Here is a 23,701-nt window from a genome sequence, read left to right as displayed (position 1 = left end):
TGTATTCTACACAGATAACCTACCTTGTCTTGATCTGTAATCGTCCAGGCCCTGTTGAGCCAACTCTGTCTCCCTCTACTCCGACGCCCACTGTATAAATCTGTCTTCTTTTTGAACTGCACTGCACACAATACTCCTGTGTGGTCTCACGAGTGCCTTATAATTCAACTGCAACAGCACCACCGAAAATAGCCTCAGGCAAGAAAGTGCATCATAATTAACTGTAATTTTACTGAGAGGTGGTGAAGTTCTGAGGGTTTGAGTAACTCCTTCTGTTTTAATTTCTAATATGTAATGATGGTGAAGGATTTGGAAAGAGAGCATTAGAAAAGGGGATATGTGTGGGAACATATTGGGGAAGGGGCTATATAGAATATAGAATAGTACAACACAGTACAGGCTCTTTGGCCCACAATGTCAAGCTGACCCTTAAACCCTGCCTCCCATATAACCCCCACCTTAAGTTCCTCCATATACCTGTCAATAGTCTCTTAAATTTCACCAGTGTATCTGCCTCCACCACTGACTCAGGCAGTGCATTCCATGTACCAACCACTCTCTAAGGAAAAAACCTTCCTCTAATATCTCCCCTTGAACTTCCCACCCCTTACCTTAAAGCAATGTCCTCTTGTATTGAGCAGTGGTGCCCCGGGGAAGAGGTGCTGGCTGTCTATTCTGTCTATTCCTCTTAGTATATGGATGGCGTGCTTGCCGGTCAGCATAGAAACAGTGATCCAAAGAGCCTGTTTCAAATTGTGTAACTCTGACTTCCCTTTCTGCTTTTCAATAGAAAATATTACAGTCTGGGGACAGTGACCAAGACAATGTGCTGGATTTCAGAGAGTTCACTAACTACCTCCATAATCATGAGAAGAAACTTCGACTAGCTTTCAAAAGCTTGGATAAAAATAATGATGGTGAGTGTTACTGACATTAATGATGATGTGAAGATGATTGTACCCTGACAGGGAAAGTTGGTGAATGGCGTGCAGTGTAGAGTTTGGAGACATTGTGGGGTGGCAGGGACTGCGACAGGAATATCCTCCATTGTGCCATGCGTACAGTACTCCTGTGCTGTGTTTTGGTTGGGGCATTGAGTTTAAGAGTCATAAAGTCACATTTCAGCTGTATAAACGAAAGAAGCAATGAAAGAAGATTGACTGACTGGCAGGAGGTAAAGAATGGCTTTATATGGGTTGGCAAAATATCGATAGCTGGAGGGCCTATACTGTTATCTATTCTATGTTCATCCGTTACAGAAAGGATGTGCTTTCGAGAAGATGCTAAGAGGTTCACTAGGGTGTTGCCTAGATTACAGGGTATAAACTGTAAAGAGAGGTTGGACAAACTTCTCTTATATTTTTTAGAGTAGTGGAGGCTGAGAGGCAACCTGAAAGAGGTTTATAAAATTATGACAGATATATATATAAGATACAGTCAATGTGAGGGAGGAATGTTTCAGAGGGATGTTTGGAGCAACAGAGAGTGGTGGGTGCCTGGAACAGGCTGGCAGGAAGGGAGGTGGAACCAGAGACGAAAATGTCATTTAGAGGAACATGGTTATGGATCAGATGCAGCCAGATAGGATTAGTTTCATTTGGTTTCACGGTTGGCACACATTATAGGCTGAAGGCCCTGTTTCTGTTGTACTATGTTCAGCTACAGTCCTCTGCTATCCTTCATGGCTCCACTGCAGTCCTGTGCTGCCTCTTGTTTGCTATACTGCAGCCTGGGCTGCATATTAATAAGATTTTAGTTGCAATGAGTTTTACTGAAATACTGTTTCATTTTAGGCAAGATTGATGCTGTTGAGATTGTCGAATCACTCAAGTCTCTGGGAATTCAGATCAACCTTCAGAATGCACAGAAGATTCTTCACTCGTAAGCTGTTTTCCCTGGAACCTCAGGCTGTACCTGCCACAAATGTCTTCATTTAAATTGTTCTTAAGCTTTTGACATAAAGGCGACTGTTGTGTATTTTGTTGTTGCTTTGCGGGATGTGGGTGTGTTTGAAAGGGTATAGAAATTCATGGCATCAGTGTTGCTTCAAACTCTGCTCAGTCTTTGAAGCAACAATTTGAGGAATCCCACTTTGCGTTCCTCATTGCCTTCGCAAATACTGCATGGAAACAGAGTCCTTCAGCCCACTTTGTTTATGCTGATCAATGTGTTCATCCGAGCTGTCCCATTTGTTAGTGTTTGACCCATACCTATCTAAATTATTTATATCTGTGTATCTGTCCAGATCTCTTTAACATGTTGTAATAATTGTAGCTGCCTCTACCATGTGCCCATGTATTGCACTTAGAGATTGTCCACAGTGCCTGTGGAATATGGTTGGCTACGGGGGATTGTTCAGTTCCAAGCCTGCCTTGGGGGAAGAAGTTGCTTTTCAGTCTGGATGTCCATTAGAGATGTTCCTGTATCTCTTGATGGATGGTTTCAACAAGTGATTACTGTGATGGAATGAGTCCACTGTAGATGTTGTATGTTGTAGATGGTTTCTATATCTGGTACTTGTGTCCCAGTGATGTTCTGTCTGTCCTGATCCCTTGTTGAAGTGCTTTTTGGTCAATCTTGGTGTAGCTAGTGTACCATATTAATATGCAGTAGGTCAGTATTCTCTCAATTATACATTGGTAAAAGTTTACGAGCAGCTTTTGGGGCATATTTACCCTCTTTCAACTCCTAAGATGGTATTGGTGGTCCTGAGTCTTCTCTACTATCAAAGAGGTGTTTGAAATACCAATATGTTAACCAAATGTTATACCAACATGTCTCCTGCTCCAGTAGAGACCCGAATATACTTGACCACTGCTACACTGCAGTCAAGGATGCCTACCATTCCATCCAACGACCTCACTTCGGAAAATCGGACCATCAGGCCGTACTCCTCCCAGCTTACAAACAGAAACTGAAGTGGGAGGTCACAGTGTCAAAAGTGGTGTCGCATTGGACAGAGGAAACGGATGAGGTCCTCCGTGACTGTTTTGAATCAGTGGACTGGTTAGTATTCAAGATCTCGGCAGCTAACCTCGATGAGTATGCCTCAGCTGTCAAGGATTTTATCTGGAAATGTACAGAGGACTGTGTCTCGCAATTCGATCCGGGTATTCCCTTACTGGAAATCTTGGATGAATTTTGAGGTCCAGTCCCTTTTGAAGGCTAGAGCTGCGGCTTTTAGGTCCAGGGATACCAGTGGCTACCTGGAATCTAGGCGTGAACTCCAGAAAGCCATTAAGGATGCCAAGAGGCAATATCGAGCCAAGTTGGAAGCCCAGGCTAACCAGGGGGATGCCAGTAGACTATGGCAGGGTCTAAATAAGATCACTAGGCGCAAAGAAAAGGCTGGGATTATCAATAACTGTAGCACCTCTCTTCCTGACGAACTTATCGTATTCTATGCAAGATTCGTACAGAAGAGGAATGTCCTGCCCCCTCCGGATGAACTGGACCTGGTGGCATCAAGATTCATTGTCACCGAGGAAGACGTTAGAAGAGCCTTCCTGAAGATAAATCCAAGGAAGGCAATGGGCCCAGATGGCGTCCCAGGACGGGTTCTCTGGGCCTGTGCAAGTGAGCTAGCTGGAGTGTTTGCTGACATCTTCAACTGCTCCTTGCTTCAGTCTAAGATCCCCTCATGTTTTAAGAAGGCAACGATAATCCTGGTGCCGAAGAAAAGCAAGGTGGCATGCCTGAGTGACTATCGACCTGTGGTTCTGACATCAATTACTATGAAGTGCTTCGAGCGATTGGTTATGGCGCACATCAACCATAACCTACCAGTCAACCTCGACGCTTTGCAATTCGCCTACCGGAGCAACAGGTCATCAGCAGATGCCATCTCTGGCACTACATTCCTCCTTAGAACACCTGCAGAATAAAGACACATACGTAAGGCTCCTTTTCATTGACTACAGCTCTGCCTTTAATACCATCGTTCCAAATAAACTGATTCTTAAGCTGCGTAACCTGGGTCTTAGCACTCAGATCTGCAGCTGGATCTTCAACTTCCTCACAGACAGGACCCAGCTGTAAAAATAGGGGACAAGCTCTCCTCTGCAATCACTCTGAGCACCGGTGCCCCACAAGGCTGTGTACTCAGCCCCCTGCTGTACTCACTGTACACCCATGATTGTGTAACCAAGTTTCCATCAAACTCAATATATAAGTTTGCTGAGGACACCACAATTGTAGGCTGTATCTTGGGTAATGAGGAGTCTGAGTACAGTGAGGAAATTAAGAACTTGGTAGCATGGTGCGAAGACAGTAACCTATCCCTCAACATCAGCAAGACGAAGGAATTGGTTGTTGACTTCAGAAGGAATAGTGGACCACAGGACCCCATCTACATTGGTGGTGCGCGGGTGGAACTTAAGTTCCTCGGGGTGAATATCACAAATGACCTGACTTGGTCTAACCAAGCAGAGCCCACTGCCAAGAAGGCCCACCAGTGCCTTTACTTCCTGAGAAAGTGAAGAAATTTGGCCTGTCCCCTAAAACCCTCACTAATTTTTATAGATGCACAGTAGAAAGCATTCTTCTAGGGTTCATCACAACCTGGTATGGAAGTTGTCCTGTCCAAGACCGGAAGAAGCTGCAGAAGATCGTGAACATAGCCCAGCACATCACACAAACCAATCTTCCATCCTTGGACTCACTTTACACCACACGCTGTCGGAGCAGTGCTGCCAGGATAATCAAGGACACGACTCACCCAGCCAACACACTTTTTGTCCCTCTTCCCTCTGGGAGAAGGTTCAGGAGTTTGAAGATTCGTCCGGCCAGATTTGGGAAAAGCTTCTTTCCAACAGTGATAAGACTGCTGAACAGATCCTGACCCGGATCTGGACCGTAGCTTCCAAATATCCAGACCTGATTTGCACTACCTTACTTTCCCTTCGCTATTTTCTAATTATGATTTATAATTTAAATTTTTATTATATTTACTTTGGTTCGTACTTCAGGGAGCACAAAGCGCAGAATCAAGTATTGCTGTGATGATTGTACGCTCTAGTTTCAGTTGTTTGGTGACAAAGTAAAGTAAATATAGAAACATAGAACATCTACAGAACAATATAGGCCCTTTGGCCCACAAAGTAGTGCAGAAGATGTACTTTAGAAATTACCAAGGGTTACCCAAAGCCCTCTATTTTTCTATGCTCCATGTACCTATTGATGAGTCTCTTAAAAGACCCTATCATATCTACCTCCTCCACCACCATTGCTGGCAGCCCATTCCATGCACTCACCACTCTCTGCTTAAAAACACTTACCCCGACATCTCCTGGAAACATAGAAAACCTACAGCACAATGCAGGCCCTTCGGCCCACAAAGTTGTGCCGAACATGTCCCTACCTTAGAAATTACTAGAATTACCCATAGCCCTCTATTTTTCTAAACTCCATGAACTTATCCAAAAGTCTCTTAAAAGACCCTATCATATCCGCCTCCACTACCGTTGCCAGCAGCCCATTCCACGCACTCACCACTCTGAGCAAAAAACTTATCCCTGATGTCTCCTCTGTACCTACTCCCCAGCACCTTAAACCTGTGTCCTCTTGAAGCAACCATTTCAGCTTTGGGAAAAAGCCTCTGACTATCCACATGATCAAAGCCTCTCATCATCTTCTACACCTTTATCAGGTCACCCCTCATCCCCCTTCGCTCCAAGGAGAAAAGGCTGAGTTCGCTCAACCTATTCTCATAAGACATGCTCCCCAATCCAGGCAACATCCTTGTAAATCTTCTCTGCACACTTTCTATGGCTTCTACATCCTTCCTGTAATGAGGCGACCAGAACTGAGCACAGTACTCCAAGTGGGTAGACCGCTGGACGCAGTGGACTAGGAGCGAGGGTCCAAAGGTTGTCGGCAATCAGAGGAGGTTGATGGGAAATGACTAGAGGAAATCGTGAGCTCCAACGTACAGATTAGACTAGTTCATTAAAATGGGCTCATTTTTCTTTTTATTTTCTTTAGTCAGATTAAGATTTATAAAGTTCAATTGTTTAATTGCATATGGTGTACTGTCTGATATTTTGCAATTTGGATTTGTAACTGGGCAACACATCACGCAGTCTCCACACAAACGAGATTTCTCAGTTTGTCTGGGCCAGAGGCTGTCTTACCCTAGATGAACATATGTTGGCCAAACCTCAGCGTTACAATTGTGGAGGTTTCGTTCCAGGATTGATTCCACTGAATGCTGTGTGATTGCCCTGAGCATTGAACCAGTGGGTAGTGTGTTTAAATCTGTGCCATTATGGATACTGGCGGGGTGGAGTGCTGCTGTGCCTCCATGGGATTACCTGTCACTAATGTGTGCCTGTTGAGTGGAGTGGATATTCGTACCTCGGATGAATTGTTAATTCAGTTTTTTAGTATGGTTAAAGCTATTGGCAAAGTTGGGGTTGCAGCGTGGATGTTTGATAAAATGGCAGGCTCAGACCTTGTTTTAGTTCAGACAAGCGCTGATGTAACGGTAGTGGAACTGCCTGCTTCTATTGGTGCTCCAGGTGAGGCAGGGCTGTGGCCTGTCCATACTGTGAGGGAGAGGGAGAAGGTAGCAGAGTGGGTCACAAGTCGAGCTTCCCGTAGCTGGGGGTGGAGACTTCAAAGACAGGATTCAATCCTTTCTGAGGAGTGAGGGGAAAGAGTGGTTGGATTTGGAAAGTTTAATTAGTTCCCGTACCCCAGTGAAGAGTGAGAGTTCTGAGTTGGCATCAGCTCTTACCTCTCTGGCGAATAAGTGGCCCAGTGCACAGGTAGAGGGTTCCTACCAGAAGCTAAGAATATTCTCTGGAATAACACCTACCCCCAAGGGGAAAGAGGGGTATGAGACTTGGGTGGAGCAGACCTCTCAGTTGTTGGATGAGTGGCAGTGCTCTGATGACGTAAAGGGACAGAGATTGGTTGAAAGTTTGAGGGGGTTGGCTGCTGACGTGGTGAGAGCTATGAAAACACAGCAACCCCGAGCCAACACTGCCGACTATCTGAGCGCGTTGGAGATCACTTCTGGTACGACGGGGACCCACCTGGAGCTCATGGCGGGGTTTCAGAACATGTGTCAAGAGAAGAGGGAGAAGCTTTCTGCTTACATTTTTCGGCTAGAGAGGGAGCTAAATTGTTTGGGGAGCCAGGGGGTCTTTCAGGCAGCTGAGGTGGATAAGTTAAGAATGGACCAGATAGCCAAGGGTGCCCAGTCCCAGGACGTGATTGCTTGGGGTCTCCGAAAGTCCCATAAGACGCACCCCCTCCTTCCTTTGTTGAGCTGATTAGAGAGGTACGGGAGGAGGAGAACGCGTTGGGGAACCGGGAGGGCTCCGTCAGCAGGGTACAGCCCTCAGTAGTAGCCCCTTGTGCTGAAGTGACCACGACTAGCTGAACCCGGGGAATGGTAAAGGAGACTGTGGCAGAGCTGAGAACTGAGATGTCCTGGGTGTTAACGGCGGGTGGAGATGCACCCCCCCCTCCCCCGTCGTATGATAAGACTGGTAAAGAAGGAGACCCCCTAAGGTACAGACTACACAGAGGGCTGCAAGTGGCCAGGGTTCTGCAAGAAGGGGGGTGCAGCTGGTATTGTTTGCTTTATGTAACTGTGGTATAGAGGGACACTTCAGATGGGAGTGTGAGTGGCGGGAAGCCCCTCAGAGAGTGAGCCCCCGGTACCTAAGCAGAGAGAGGTGGCGGGAAACTTAGAGGAGACCCAGTGAGGGAACGGCCTGGTGTCTGGGGAACATGTTCCCAGTAACATATCATGGAATCCCCAAAAGCGAAAGACACTATTTGTGAAGGCTAAATGGGATCATGCTCCAGTGTGTCGTTATGGATAGGGGGTATTTATGCTAAAGCCATACTCGACACCGGGTCGCAGGTCACTTTGTTGTACCATTCATTTTACAACTGATATCTGAAGCATTTACCATTGACACCATTCGGGCACTGGAGATCTGGGGGCTTAGTGATTATCCGTATGATGGTTATTTGTCAGTGAAGCTGGAATTCTCGGAGGTCGATGTGGGAGTGTCTGAGGTCCGTGATACATTAGTGCTGGTGTGTCCGGACACCACTGAGAAATGACGGCATTTCATTTCTGGTGGGGACCAACACCCCTCTTGTGAGGAGGCTCATGGCAGCCTGCAAGGAGAAGGTCAGCGAGAGCTTTCTGGGAGCATTGTCGGCGCACCCGGTGTTTCTAGCTGCTTTTGAGGAAGTGCGTGGCTATATTGGGCTGGATAGCAAATTTAGACAAGGGACTGTGTGGTTCACCCAGTCAAAGTTAATGGTGGTACAGCCCAGGGAAGTAGCGAGAGTGATGGTGACCCCCAAAGCTCCCGGAGTGCCTGAGGGTGAGGCCCTCTTAGTGGATGCTCCGGAAGACCACGAGGGGGAGTCGCGATTTCCTGCTAGGGTACTGGTGATGTCCAAATTGCAGAAGCTCTCGGTTGTACAGGCAAGCAGGATGACAGTGATTCTCAGGAACACTACAAAGAGGGAGGTCTCGTTCAAGTGGGGGATGCCCCTGGCATATCTGTTCCTGGTGACGATAATATCTAGTGTTCCTGTGAGACAATCTGGAGAGAAACTATTAGAAAAGAGAGGAAAGTTGACAGTGGAGTCATTCAACTTCTTGGACTCCCTGGTGCCTGCGGGTTGAAAGAGCAGGTTGGTAGAGAAGATGTTGAAGCTGGAAGGTGTATTTTCCACTAATGTGTTTGATGTTGGTTGTTCCAGTAGCACTTGTCACACTATCGGGGTGACCATGGACACACTGTATAGAAAAAGGTTACAGAGACTGACCCTTGCAAACGTGGAAGACGTTTAGCAGCATTTGTGTAAGTTGAAGGAAGCTGAGATCATCACCGAGTCACTCCAAATCACTTCATGATGACTCGGGACATTTAGGGGTTGAAAAAACCTATGGATTGCTCAGAGACCGGTTTTACTGGCCCCAGATGAAGTCAGAAGTCGAAGAATACTGCAAGTCGTGCATTTGATGCATACGGCAGAAGACACTGCCTACACGGGCAGCTCCCTTGTTCCACTTGTAGAATGCGGGGCCCCTGGACCTGGTGTGTATGAATTTCCTGTCAATACAGCCAGATGCCAGCTACTTGGTGAACACCTTAGTCATAGAACACTGGAATTTAGAAGATTGAGGGGGGATCTTATTGAAACGTATAAAATTCTAAAGGGATTGGACAGGCTAGATGCAGGAAGATTGTTTCCGATGTTGGGGAAGTCCAGAACGAGGGGTCACAGTTTAAGGACTGAGATGAGGAAAAACTTCACACAGAGAGTGGTGAATCTGTGGAATTCTCTGCCACAGGAAACAGTTGAGGCCGGTTCATTGGCTATATTTAAGAGGAAATTAGATATGGCCCTTGTGGCTAAAGGGATCAGGGGGTATGGAGAGAAAGCAGGTACAGGGTTCTGAGTTGGATGATCAACCATGATCATACTGAATGGCGGAGCAGGCTCAAAGGGCCGAATGGCCTACTCCTGCACCTATTTTCTATGTTTCTAACATAGAATAGTACAGCACATTACAGGCCCTTCGGCCCACAATGTTGTGCCGGCCCTCAAACCCTGCCTCCCATAGAACCCCCCCACCTTAAATTCCTCCTATACTGTTTAGTAGTCTCTTAAACTTCACTAGTGTATCTGCCTCCACCACTGACTCAGGCAGTGCATTCCATGCACCAACCACTCTCTGAGTGAAAAGACTTTCTCTAATATCTCCCTTGAACTTCCCTCCCCTTACCTTAAAGCCATGTCCTCTTGTGCTGAGCAGTGGTGCCCTGGGGAAGAGGCGCTGGCTGTCCACTCTGTCTATTCCTCTTAATATCTTGTACACCTCTATCATGTCTCCTCTCATCCTCCTTCTCTCCAAAGAGTAAAGCCTTAGCTCCCTTAATCTCTGATCATAATCTATACTCTCTAAACCAGACAGCATTCTGGTAAATCTCCTCTGTACCCTTTCCAACACTTCCACATCCTTCCTATAGTGAGGCGACCAGAACTGGACACAGTACTCCAAGTGTGGCATAGAGCTGCATCATTACATCACATCTCTTAAACTCTATCCCTCGACTTATGAAAGCTAACACTCCATAAGCTTTCTTAACTACCCTATCTACCTGCGAGGCAGCTTTCAGGGATCTGTGGACATGTACCCCCAGATCCCTCTGCTCCTCCACACTCCCAAGTATCCTGCCATTTACTTTGTACTCTGCCTTGGAGTTTGTCCTTCCAAAGTGTACTACCTCACACTTCTCTGGGTTAAACTCCATCTGCCAATTCTTAGCCCACTTCTGCATCACTGACCACTACACCAGATTTGCACAGGCTTTTCCTACCAAAGACCAGAGGGCGCCCATGGTGGCCGAAGTGTTATGGGAGAAGTACTTCATTTATTATGGCCTTCCCAGGTGGATACATAGTGATCAGGGATGGGATTTCGAGAGCAGACTCATCCATGAGTTACTGGGCATGCTTGGAGTTGAGAAGTTGAGGACCACGCCCTATCATCCACATTGTGATCCCCAGCCAGAGAGGTTTAATTGGACCTTGCTAGACATGCTCGGGACCCTGGAGATCAGCAAGAAGAGCAGGTGGAGTCAACATGTTGAACATCTGGTTCACAGTTAAAACTGTACTCGAAATGAAGCTACTGGGTACTCGCCATATTACCTGATGTTTGGGCGTGAGGCGAGGTTGCCCATTGACCTCTGTTTTGGGACTGACGAGGGTGACTTACCACCAAAGACTTATCTGAAGTATGTGTCTGACGTGAGAAGAGAGTTGAAAAGGGCTGATATAAATTAGCTGGGGTTGCAGTTGCCAGGCAGAATCAAGGAAATAAGAATGTAGTTTGGATTTGTAACTGGGCAACACATCACGCAGCATCCACACAAACAAGATTTCTCAGTTTGGCTGGGCCGGAGGCTGTCTTCCTCTAGACAAATGTATGGTGGCTAAGCCTCAGGGTTACAATAGGTTTCTATGAAATCCTCTTGCATTCTTCTAAATTCCAGTGAGTACAGGCCCAAAGCTGTCAAATGCTCCTCATATGTTAACGCTGGAATGCTGGAATCATCCTTGTGAGCCTCCTCTGGACTCTCTCCAATGACAACACATCCTTTCTGAGATATGGGGCCGAAAAATTGTTGAAAATATGACAAGTATGGCCTGACTGGTGTTTTAGGAAGGCTCAGCATTATCTTCTTGATTTTTATATTCAATTCTCCTTGAAATAAATGCCAATATTGCATTTGCCTTCTTTACCACAGACTTGACCTGTAAATTAACCATATAGGATTATTGCACGAGGACTCCCATTTCCTTTGCACTTCTGATGTTTGAACCTTCTTCCCATTTCGATAAAGGTCTGCTACTTTTTTGCCTATTCTTCCAATTTGTCTAAGTCCTGCTGTAATCACATTGCTTCCTCAACACTGCCTACCCCTCCACCTATCTTCATATCATTTGCAAACCCTGCTACAAAGCCATCAATTCCATTATCTGAATCATTGACAGACAATGTGAAAAGCAGTGGTCACAATACTGACCCCTGAGGAACACCACTAGTCATCACCAGCAGCACCAAGGCATCCTTTATTCACTGCTGCCTCCCGCCTGTCAGTCATTCCTCTATCCATGCCTGTATCTTTCCTGTAATGCCATGGGATTTTATCTTGTTAAGCAGCTTCATAAGACATAGGAGCAGAATTAGGCCATCTGGCCCACTATTCAATCATGGCTGATACTTTTTTTTAATCTTCTCCTCAACCCCAGTTCCCAGCCTTCTCTCCATAACCTTTGATGCCATTTCCAATCAAGAACCTATCAATCTCTGCCTTAAATACACCCAATGACCTCTCCTCTACAACTACATGTAGCAATAAATTCCACAAATTCACCACGCTTTGGCTAAAAAAAAATCTCCACATCTCTGTTTTGAGAGGGTGCACCTCTATCCTGAGGCTGTGCCCTCTTGTCATAGACTCTCCCACCATGGGAAACATCCTTTCCACATCTGCTTTGTATGTGGCCTTTCAACATTTAAAAGGTTTCAATGAGATCCCCCCCTCATCCTTCAGTCAGTACAGACCCAGAGCCATCAAATGTTCCTTGTATGATAACCCTTTCGTTAATGGAATCATCCTTGTGAACCTCCTCTGGACCCTCTCCAATGCCAGCAGATCTCTTCTAAGATGGGGAGCCCAAAACTGTACACAATACTCAATGTGAGGCCTCACCAGTAACTTATAAAGCCTCAGCATCACATTTGTGTGTGGTGCCTTATTAAATGATAGGTGCTCTGGTTTCCTCCCACATTCCAATCTGTGCAGGCTGGTGGTGATTTGTTGTTGTAAATCACTCTCGGTGACTGGGTTTTCCATATGTGCTCTGGTTTCCTCCCTCATTCCAATCTGTGTGAGTCGGTAGTGATTTGCTGTTGACAATCACTCCCAGTTTCTCTCGATGAGTGGTTGAATCTGGGGATAATTAATAGGAAGGAGGGAAAATAAAATGTAAATGATAGGCCAAATGGCATGTATCAACATCTTGTGATGTGTAACATTAAAGCTGTACTGGAGAAGTTTTTTGTAATGAAAAGGTCCTGTTGTCAGGGTTGGGGAGAGTGCAGGAGAGATAATGGAGAACTGTTTACCCCTTTCTCCTCTGCAGCATGGACACGGTACTGGGGGGAGATTTCTGGAAAGAGAATTCCCTGTTTTCAGGGTTGGAGAGAGTGTAGGAGAGATAATGGAGAGCTATGCCACCTCACTAACTATTCCCTCTCTACATTGCAGAATGGACGAAGATGGTACAATGACCATTGACTGGAATGAATGGCGTGACCATTTCCTGTTCAATCCAGCAGCCAATATTGAAGAAATCATCCATTTCTGGAAGCATTCAACGGTGAGTGGAGAGCGGTTTTACTCTACATGACCACAGTAGCCTGACTCCAGCTCCCTGGCTCAGAAGCTTCTTCTACTTTTCTCAGTATTGATTTAGAATCAGGTTTATTATCTTTAATGTATGACCTGAATCTGTTGTTTTATGGCAGTTGTACAATGCAACCCTAAAATAAATTTTTGAAGAAGTTACTAGGAAAGTGGATGAAGGCTAAGCAGTGGATGTTGTCTACATGGACTTTAGCAAGGCATTTAAGAAGGTACTGCATGGTAGGTTGGTCAGAAAGGTTCAGTCGTTCAACATTCAAATGAGGAAGTAAATTGGATTAGACATTGACTTTGTGGGAGATGCCAGATAGTGGTAGTAGATGATTGCCTCTCTGACTGGAGCCCTGTGACTGGTGGTGTGCTGCAAGGATTGCTGCTGGGTCCTTTGTTGTTTGTCATCTATATTAATAATCCAGATGATTATGTGGTTAACTGGATCAGCAAATTTACCGAGATTGGCAGTGCAGCAGACAGTAGGGAAGACTATTATGGCTTGTAGAGGGAGCTGCACCAGCTGGAAATATAAGCTCCAAAATGGCAGATGGAACTTAATGCAGACAAGTGTGAGATTTTGCACTTTGGTAGGACCAATCAGGGTAGTTCTTCCACAATGAACGGTAGGGCACAGAGAAGTGTGGTAGAACAAAGGGATCTGGGAATTCACGTCCATAATTCATTGGAAGAAGCATCATAGGTAGATCTACCTACTGGAAAGATGTAAAGTTGAAAGAGTACAGAGAAAATTTATGAGGATGTTGCTAGGTCTGGAGGACCTGAGTTATAAGGAAAGATTGAATAAGTTAGGACTCGGAATAAGTTAGAGCTTGGAAAAAGTGACGCAACAGACTTTTAACAACATAAATCAGCGAGATGTTTGTTATGTCTCCCCTCTTGCTGTGAAATGAAGACACCTCTTTTTCCCTTTTTAGGGAGAGAGAGATCCTGTGGTATATCAAATTACTGGGTGAACGAGTAGTCTTTGGGGTACTGCATGTCTGTGTCTTTATTGATGCTTTGCTGCACTCTTGAGTGCTTCGACGGTGCTGATGCTTTTTTTGCTGGTGGGGAGGGGGGATTGTTGCTTTGCTGCCTCTTGTGTGTGGCAGGGGGGAGTTAGTGGGGGCTTTGGGGTTCTAACATTTAACTATCATTCATTCTTTGGGGCACCCCTGTTTTTGTGGATATTGCAAAGAAAAAGAATTTCAGGATGTATATTGTATACATTTTTCTGACATTAAATGGATTTTTGAAACCTTTGAAAGTAAAAGTTAGGAACATAAAAAATTGAGGGGAGACTTACATAAAAACATAAGAAATAGGAGCAGGAGTAGGCCATCCGGCCCATCGAGCCTGCCCTGCCATTCAATAAGATCATGGCTGATCTGTCCGTAAATTCAGCTCCATCTACCTGCCTTTTCCCCATAACCCTTAATTCATTTACTGTGTAAAAACCTATCTAACTGTTTCTTAAATATATTCAGTGTGGAAGCCTCAACTGCTTCCCTGGGCAGAGAATTCCACAGATTCACCACTCTGGGAAAAACAGTTTCTCCTCATCCCTGTCCTAAATCTTCTCCCCTGAATCTTGAGGTAATGTCCTCTAGTTCTCGTGTCACCTACCAATGGAAATAACTTTCCTACTTAGTTTGTATGTTTCTATAAAATTCCCTCTCATTCTTCTGAACTCTAGAGAGTATGGTCCGAGGCGACTTAATCTCTCCTCATAGGTTAACACCTTCATCCCTGGAATCAACCTGGTGAACCTCCTCTGCACTGCCTCCAAAGCAAGTATATCCTTCCTCAAGTATGGAGACCAGAACTGCACACAGTACTCTAAGTGCGGCCTCACCAGTACTCTGTATAGTTGCAGCATGACCTCCATGCTCTTGAATTCAATCCCTCTAGCAATGAAGGTCAACATTTCATTTGCCTTCTTAATAACCTGTTGAACCTGCAAGCCAACTTTTTGCAATTTATACGCAAGCAGTCCCAAGTCCCTCTGCACAATAGCATACTGCAATCTTTCACCATCTAAATAATAATCTGCTCTTCTATTATTCCTTCTAAGATGGATGATCTTGCATTTACCAACATTGTATTCCATCTGCCAGACCTTGGCCAACTGACTTAACCTATCTACTGTATATCCCTCTGCAGATTCTCCACATCCTCTGTACAATTTGCTTTTCTGCTCAGTTTAGTGTCATCAGCAAATTTTGCTAAGCTACGCTCAGTCCCCTCTTCCAAATTATCAATATAAATGGTAAACAGCTGTGGGCCCAGCACCGATTCCTGCAGCACCCCACTCACCACTGACTCCCAAACGGAGAAACACTCATTTATACCAACTCTCTGCCTTCTATCTGTTAACCAATCCACTATCCATGCCAATACACTTCCTCCAACTACATGCATCCTAATCTTATTTATAAGTCTCTTGTGCAGCACCTTATCAAACGCCTTCTGGAAATTCAAATATACGACATCCACCGCACTCATTATGTCCTCAAAGAACTCCAGTAAGTTTGTGAAACAGGACCTGCCCTTTCTGAATCCATGCTGTGCCTGTCTAATGTAACCACTTCCTTCTAAATGTTTTGTTATTTCTTCCTTAATGACAGCTTCAAGCATTTTCCTGACTACACATGTTAAGCTAACTGGCCTATAGATGCCTGTCTTTTGTCTACATTCTTTTTTAAAAAGTGGCGTGACATTTGCTGTCTTCCAATCTGCTGGGACCTGCCCAGAGTCTAGAGAGTTTTGATAAATGATTACCAACGCGTCTATTATAATTTCCACTGATTCCTTCAGCATCCTGGGATGCATCCCGTCAGGACCAAGGGACTTATCTACCTTCAGGCTCTCTAGTTTGCTCATCATTATCTCTTTAGTGCCAGTGATTTTATCAAGGTCTTCACCTCCTATTTCCTCCATAACATCCTTCTTTGGCATATTAGATGTGTCCTCCACCGTGAAGATGGACACAAAATAGTCGTTCATTGATATATTTATAAGAACTTCTGCTATCTGTTTTTATATTTTGTGCTAATTTACTTTCATACTATCTTCCTTTTCCTTATTTCTTGTTTAGTTGATCTCTGTTGCTTTTTAAAGTTTTCCCAATACTCCAGTCTCCCACTACTCTTTGCAACTTTGTACACATGAGCTTTTAATTTGATACTATCTTTTATTTCCTTAGTTTTCTAAGGCTGGCTCTCCCCACATTTACTGTCCTTACTTTTGACTGGAATATACTTTTGTTGAGCACTGTGAAAAATCTCTTTGATAGTATTCCACTGTTCCTCAACTGTCCTACCAAATAGCCTGTGCTCCCAATCCACATTAGCCAACTCCTCCCTCATCCCATTCTAGTCTCCCTTGTTCATGCATAATACACTGGTTTTAGATCTAACTATTTCATCCTCCATCTGAATGTAGAATTCAATCATACTATGTTCACTCTTTCCAAGAGTATCCCTGACTACAAGATTGTTAATCTTACCTGTCTCATTGCACAGAACTAGATCTAAGATAGTATTTTCCCTTGTAGGTTCACTAACATGCTGCTCAAGAAACCCATCACAAGTGCATTCTATGAAGTCCTCCTCAAGATTTCCTTGACCAACCTGATACACCTAATCTATGTGGAAGTTAAAATCCCCCTTGACAACTGCCATTCCATTCTTACAAGCCTCAGTTATTTCTTGGTTAATTGCCTCTGCGACTGCAATATTTTTATATGGTGGCCTGTAGACAACACCCACCAGTGGGTTTTTTTTCCCTTTAATATTCTTAATCTCTACCCAGATGGACTCTGCTTCGTAGATCTTATATCATCTCTTAGAATCACCCTGATCTGATGGCTAATCAAGAGCGCCACCCCACCTCCTCTGCCTAAGTGCCCTTATACTCATTGTCCTTTTAGAATCTAGTGATCTATGTAATTTTTGCTTTTTACTCTTGTTACGAACCCTGTAACTGGGTCACTTACCAGCAAAGATCGAGAGGTCCATTGAAGTCTGATGGTACTATTTTTAAAAGTCTTTATTTATAAAGGGGCACAAAAATAAGATTAATACAGACATTCAGATAATATACGTCGTCAATACTCAATCTAAACATGCGGGTATAATAATAATCATCAATTAAGCAATAGCTCTATCGTTTGTCTAGGGCAGGGGTCGGCAATGTTTACCACTGAAAGAGCCAATATGGACCCATTTCCCACAGAAAAGAAAACACCGGGAGCCACAAAACCCGTTTGACATTTAAAATGAAATAACACTGCATACAACGGTTTTTTTTGCCTTTATGCTATGTATAAACAAACTATAATGTGTTGCATTTATGAAATTGATGAACTCCTGCAGAGAAAACGAAATTACATTTCTGCATGCAACAAAAACATTTTGAACTCCGAAAAAAAGACGTTGGGTTGAAGGTTACTCCATAGTTAGCCTACCTTGGATCGAAGAATTAAAAGAAAGCGCGCACTGGCGGGTGTCAGGCATTGGCAGTGGTGATGTATATTAATAGCGATAAAAAACACGTTGTAGCGGTGTAGCGCTACACGCAGCGCTGAAATAAAGACACTGCAGTCAAAGGTAATTTTTATTCGAACTAAACAGCCTTGATTTAAAGCCTCCCTCAACCCGTCCCCGTGGGCGCGGATGCTCCAAAAGACACGTACTCACAAACCCCCGTAGGCTATCTCCCTTAGCCGGAACGGTGGCTAATTGTGAGCCGGTTCGGATGTGCCAGGAAGTGGGGTTTCCAGAACGTTTTTAGATTGTACAAGATCACCATAATCTTCAAATTTCGAATTACATTTCAAAAACTAACAAACCACGGGGAGCCGCAGCACAGAGATCAAAGAGCCGCATGCGGTTCCGGAGCCACGGGTTGCCGACCCTTGGTCTAGGGGATACTGTATTGTCCTATGGAAAGATAAAAGTCATTGTCCTTTCAAGCTGCAGCTCTTTGAGTTTAAGAGAGACGGTTTTAAACTTGCCCGGGTCTTTTATGAGGCCAATCCGTTGAGTCGGGGGAGTTGGTTCCCCGTTGTTAGTTCCAAGTTGTTTTCCATGGTACCAGCCACCAGCCCCCAGGCATGGGAACCGAACACACATGGCTTCCTTCAAATGGCTTCCCGCTATTACGGGATCGCTAGCGTTTCTTCTGGTGCGTCTGAGGGGGCTGTTCCTACAGCCCCTCTTTTATCTTAACTTGCAGGGTAGTAGATGTCAATCAGGTTGGGGTGATGCAATCTTTCTCTCAACCAGCCCACTTTGCCCAAGGGCTTGCACGTAGCATAGTCCCCAATCCACAAACATTGTCTCCAGGAGACAATGGCCATATCTCTGTCTCATTTCCTGGGTCCTCTGACCCAACCCAATAATGCTCTTGCGATTCTCACAAAGGAGGGGGCTACCCCGCACCCTTCGGCCCCTCAGAGCTGTGGTACATTCATAACACTCTACTCTTAACTTTTTTCCTCACTAACTCTAGCTTTGATAGAGGTTTACAAAATTATGAGGAGTGGTGGTGGCATCCGTCAGTCTCGAGAGACCATGGATCTGTGCCTGGAGTTTCCAGGGCACAGGCCTGGGCAGGGTTGTATGGGAGACGGCAGTTGCCCAAGCTGCAGGCCTTCCCCTCTCCACGCCACCGATGTTGTCCAAGGGAAGGGCACTAGGACCCATGCAGCTTGGCACCGGTGACGTCACAGAGCAATATGTTGTTAAGTGCCTTGCTCAAGGACACAAACACGCTGCCTCAGCTGAGGCTCAAACCAGTGACCTTCAGGTTACTAGTCTGATGCCTTGCCCACTAGGCAACGCGCCAACACAATGAGGAGTATAGATAGGGTAAATGCAAAGTAGGGTTTTCCCACTAAGGTTGGGTAAGACTACAACCAGAGGTCACAGGTTACAGGTGAAAGGTGAAAAGTTTAAGGGGAACCTGGGGGGAAACTACTTCTTACAGAGGGCCATAGAGAGTGGAATGAGCTGCCAGCACAAGCGGACCATGGTTGATTTGAACGCTTACGTTCGTTGATGGTAGGAATATGGAGGGTTCTGGTCCCAGTACAAGTCGATCGGGGTAGGCAGCTTAAATGGTTTTGGCATGGACTAGATGGGCCAAAGGTCCTGTTTCTACGCTGTATTTTCTATGACTATGATTCTAAATAGTACAAAAGGGGAATAGTGAGCTATTAGTGTTCATGGGATTATGGACCGTTTAGAAACCAATGGCAGAGGGGAGGAACTTTTTTTATTTAATTGTGTAGTGTGTGTCTTTGGGCACCCATACCTCCTCCCTGATGAGGACTTAAGACCATAAGAGACATCTTTAATGATGGAAGTTGGTTTCTTGAGGCACCAGCTCTTGAAGAGCTCTCAGTGATAGGGAAGCTTCTGCCTGATGGACCTGACTGATACTGCGGCCTCTTGCAATTAGACGGTAAAATATTGGAGCAGGATTTCTGAAGCATCCTTTCTGAAAAATTATTTTCTGAAACATATATAGCCTGGCACTCGTAACCATTCCTGCCTACTTCTCAAATTGCAGGGAAAATTTGATTGTTTATGATCATTTGACTCTTAGGGTTCTCTTATCTTAAACTCTCTAATCAATTCAAGTTCATTGTACAACACCCTATCCAGAATAGCTGATCCCCTCGTGGGCTCGCCCACGAGTTTCTCTAAAAAGCCAATTCATAGATATTCTAGAATTTCCCCCTCATCAGATCCAGCACTGACCTGTTTTTCCCAATCTACCTGCATATTGAAATCCCCCATGACTATTGTATCATTAGGGTATTGAGGTGCGTCTGAGTGAGTGGCAGATGCTTCACAGAGGTCATCAGGTGGGCACCCCCCCCGCCCCAGATATCCCATCAGTTTAAGCCCACAACATCTCCAGAAGGCTCAACAGTGTGACCCAGCGTCCCAGGTGAACCTCTTTCATATCTGGCCACCCCTGGGCCATTTTAGGAACCAGCTGGGTCACTCTTCTTCATCCATAACCAGTGGCTGCTTTGCTCAGCTACCTCCGAGAGTTCTTTCATAGCTTGCCACTAGCCCAGTCCTTGGACTCCTAATCCCTCCAGCAATCTAACCATGGAAGTAGCCACAAACCCTCTGCAGCCAACCTCTACTGGTTAAATTTGCACCTTCCATCCATGCTGTTTAGCATCTGTGGCCAGCTCAACGTATCTTACAAGTTTCTGCTCACACACCTCACAGACTGCATCTTCACAGGGCACTGTCAGCTGTGAGATTACTATAGCCTTCAGAGGGCTGGACCACAAGACCAAATCTGGTCTGAAGGGGAAATATTAGCCTTTTCTCAAGATCGACAGCCATGGTCAAGTCACAGACAGCCTCTAGTATGCCTGATACTGATAACGTCATTGAGGGTAGCACTGTCTGTCCTTGCCGACAATGGGGAAGGTGGTTCTTTCAGTCATATGGGACTTGGAGTTGTTATTTAGCGTTTGGTTCTCTACAATGGATGCCAATCATCTGTGGACCTGGGTTGTGCCTCCCTGTGTATTTTGCTTGACTGAGGCTTACTTTACAAGATGAGAGGCTGTGCTTGAGTTTTGCTGTTCTTTCACGGAACGGTCAAGCTGGATCTTCACCGAACCACTGGTTCAGATTTTTGGGAATTGGGAGAACGTCATAAACAGCTCTTATAAGGAAGCTAATCTTTCTTCCTTCCTTTCCCCATTAGTCTTTCCAGCTGAATTCTCTTTTCTGAATGTTTTCCCACTTTGTCCACTGTCTCTGTTTTGCCTGAGACACTGATTTTACATATCAAATCTGTTCCTCCTGTTGCTGTACTTCCTCCATCACCATAGCTCGCCTTTGCTTTTGTGTTGTCACCTTTTTCTATATGGGCCTATTTGAACCTGTGCAAAGGCCTCCTGTTCCAGATTGCACCTGGCCCACCATGTCTACAAACCTGAGCGCTGCTTTTGCCTATTTTACTGACTCTGCTGGACACCACTTTCTCCCTGTTAAGGTCCTGGGTGCGGTGTCCTGGACAACACTGTCATGAGATTCTGAGAGAGTCAGCTCAAGCCTCGCCTTGGCACACTTGAACTCTTCAGTCGGCCAGTAACAGGCAACTCCAGAGCTCCTCTGCCATACAGGTAAATGTTACTTAGCAATCTTGGTAGGCCCACCCACTTAATGAAGAAACTAACTATCCTCTCCAGCTCTTCAACATAAGTGGTGGGCTTCTTCAAACAGAGTCAGTGGCCACAACACTGAAGGGAGCAATTCAAACTGAAGGCACCAGGTCTTATCAATGGCTTAAAGCACTTTAAAGATTTCTTCTCTCAACTGTTTCACTTAATTTGTATTACAGAGGTTAACCAGTGGAGTTCCACAGGGGTCAGTGTTGGGACCGCTGATTTTTATGATGTAGTCAATGATTTGGACGACAGTAGTAATGGATTTGTGGCTAAATTTGCCGATGATACAAAGATAGGTGGAGGAGTGGGTAGTGTTCAGGAAACAGAGAGCCTGCAGAGAGATTTAGGTAGTTTAGGGGAATGGGCAAAGAAGTGGCAAGTGAAATGCAATGTTGGAAAGTGTATGATCATGCACTTATGGGCATGCCCTAATGGGCAGATTATTTAGAGGGGGAGAGAATTCAAAATGCAAAGATGCAAAGGGACTTGGGAGTCCTTGTGCAAGACATCCTAAAGGTTAACCTCCAGGATGAGTTGGTTGTGAAGAAGGTGAATGCAATGTTGGCATTCATTTCTAGAGGTATAAAATATAAGACCAGGGATGTGATATTGAGGTTCTATAAGGCACTCGTAAGACCAAACTTGGAGTGTTGTGTGCAGTTTTGGGCTCCTTATATTGGAAAGGACATACAGACATTAGAGAGGGTTCAGTGAAGATTCGCGAGAATGATTCCAGGAATGAAAGGGTTACCATATGAGGAACATCTGGCAGCTCTTGGGCTGTATTCCTTGGAGTTCAGAAGAATGGGAGGGGGGGGGGAGTCTCATAGAAACATTCCGAATGATAAAAGGCCTGAACAGATTAAATATGGCTGTTATTTCCCATTGTAGGGAATTCTAGGACAAGAGGGCACGACTTCAGGATTGAAGGACATCCTTTTAGAACTGAGATGGGGAGAAACTACTTTAAGACAGACAGACATACTTTTTTGGTCCCAAGGGAAATTGGGTTTCGTTACACCTGCGCCAACCAAGAATAGTGTAGAAATATAGCAAAATAAAACCATAAATAATTAAATAATAAGTTAATCATGCCAAGTGGAAATAAGTCAAGGACCAACCTATTGGCTCAGGGTGTCTGACACTCCGAGGGAGGAGTTGTAAAGGTTGATGGCCACAGGCAGGAATTACTTCCTATGACGCTCAGTGTTACATCTCCAGAGTATAGAGGGTGGTAAATCTGGAATTTTTTACCACAAGGCTGTGGAGGCCAAGTCATTGGGTGCGTTTAAGGGAGAGATAGATAGGTTCTTGATTAGCCAGGACGTCTAAGGGACAGTAGGAATTACTTTGCCATCCAGACTTGTAGTTGGCCAGCCTCTCTTGACTGTAGAATCATTCCTGGACTTATTTGTGTTAATCATCATTTGGTGTTTGAATGTAGCTTCTCAAGTAACCGTTTGGTACATGGGATGATGGTTAGATAGATAGATAGATAGATAGATACTTTATTCATCCCCAAGGGGAAATTCAACATTTTTCCAGTGTCCCATACACTTATTGTAGCAAAACTAATTACATACAGTATTTAACTCAGTATAAATATGATATGCATCTAAAATCACCCTCCCAAAAAGCATTAATAAATAGCTTTTAAAAAGTTCTTAAATAGTTTACTAAAGTGCATTGAGTGGTAACTTAAGCTCAGTCCTAACCCCGGCACTTAACATGTCTTGCCCCTGGTGGTTGAATTGTAGAGCCAAATGGCTTTGGGGAGTAATGATCTCTTCATCCTGTCTGAGGAGCATTGCATTGACAGCAACTTGCCACTGAAGCTGCTTGTCTGTCTCTGGATGGTGCTGTGCAGAGGATGTTCAGGGTTTTCCATGATTGACCATAGCCTACTCAGTGCCCTCCGCTCTGCCACCGATATCATACTCTCCAGTTCTGTGCCCACGACAGAGCCCGCCTTCCTTACCAGCTTATTAAGACGTGAGGCGTCCCTCTTCTTAATGCTGTCTCCCCAGCACGCCACCACAAAGAAGAGGGCGCTCTCCACAACTGACCGATAGAACATCTTCAGCATCTCTCTACAAACATTGAATGACGCCAGCCTTCTGAGGAAGTACAGTCGGCTCTGTGCTTTCCTGCACAGGGCATCTGTGTTGGCAGTCCAGTCTAGCTTCTTGTCTAACTGCACTCCCAGATACTTGTAGGTCTTAACCTGCTCCACACATTCTCCATTAATGATCACTGGCTCCATATGAGGCCTAGATCTCCTAAAGTCCACCACCATCTCCTTGGTATTGGTGATATTGAGACGCAGATAGTTTGAGTTGCACCATATCACAAAGTCCTGTATCAGTTTGCTATACTCTTCCTCCTGACCATTCCTGACACACCCCACTATGGCCGTGTCATCAGCAAACTTCTGCACATGGCAGGACCCCGAGTTATATTGGAAGTCTGATGTGTACAGGGTGAACAGGACCAGAGAGAGCACGGTCCCCTGCGACGCTCC

The 23,701-nt window shown here is 45.1% G+C and overlaps 1 protein-coding gene across 1 annotated transcript in view; it reads left to right on the top strand.

Moving 5' to 3' along the window:
* The first annotated feature begins 783 nt into the window (after positions 1-783).
* Positions 784-23,701, top strand: part of LOC132401644 (mitochondrial adenyl nucleotide antiporter SLC25A24-like) — an 88,184-nt gene continuing 65,266 nt past the window's right edge. Inside the window, exons 1-3 of the mRNA XM_059983658.1 lie at positions 784-917; positions 1,794-1,881; positions 12,822-12,933. Coding sequence (XP_059839641.1) covers positions 12,823-12,933 — 111 coding nt within the window. The 5' untranslated portion in view covers positions 784-917; positions 1,794-1,881; position 12,822. The remainder of the gene's footprint in view (positions 918-1,793; positions 1,882-12,821; positions 12,934-23,701) is intronic.

Source organism: Hypanus sabinus, chromosome 11 (genome assembly GCF_030144855.1).
Source record: "Hypanus sabinus isolate sHypSab1 chromosome 11, sHypSab1.hap1, whole genome shotgun sequence".
NCBI lineage: Eukaryota > Metazoa > Chordata > Chondrichthyes > Myliobatiformes > Dasyatidae > Hypanus > Hypanus sabinus.
The sequence above is the reverse complement of the archived record's forward strand: the minus strand, read 5'-3'. Positions and strand labels throughout refer to the sequence as shown.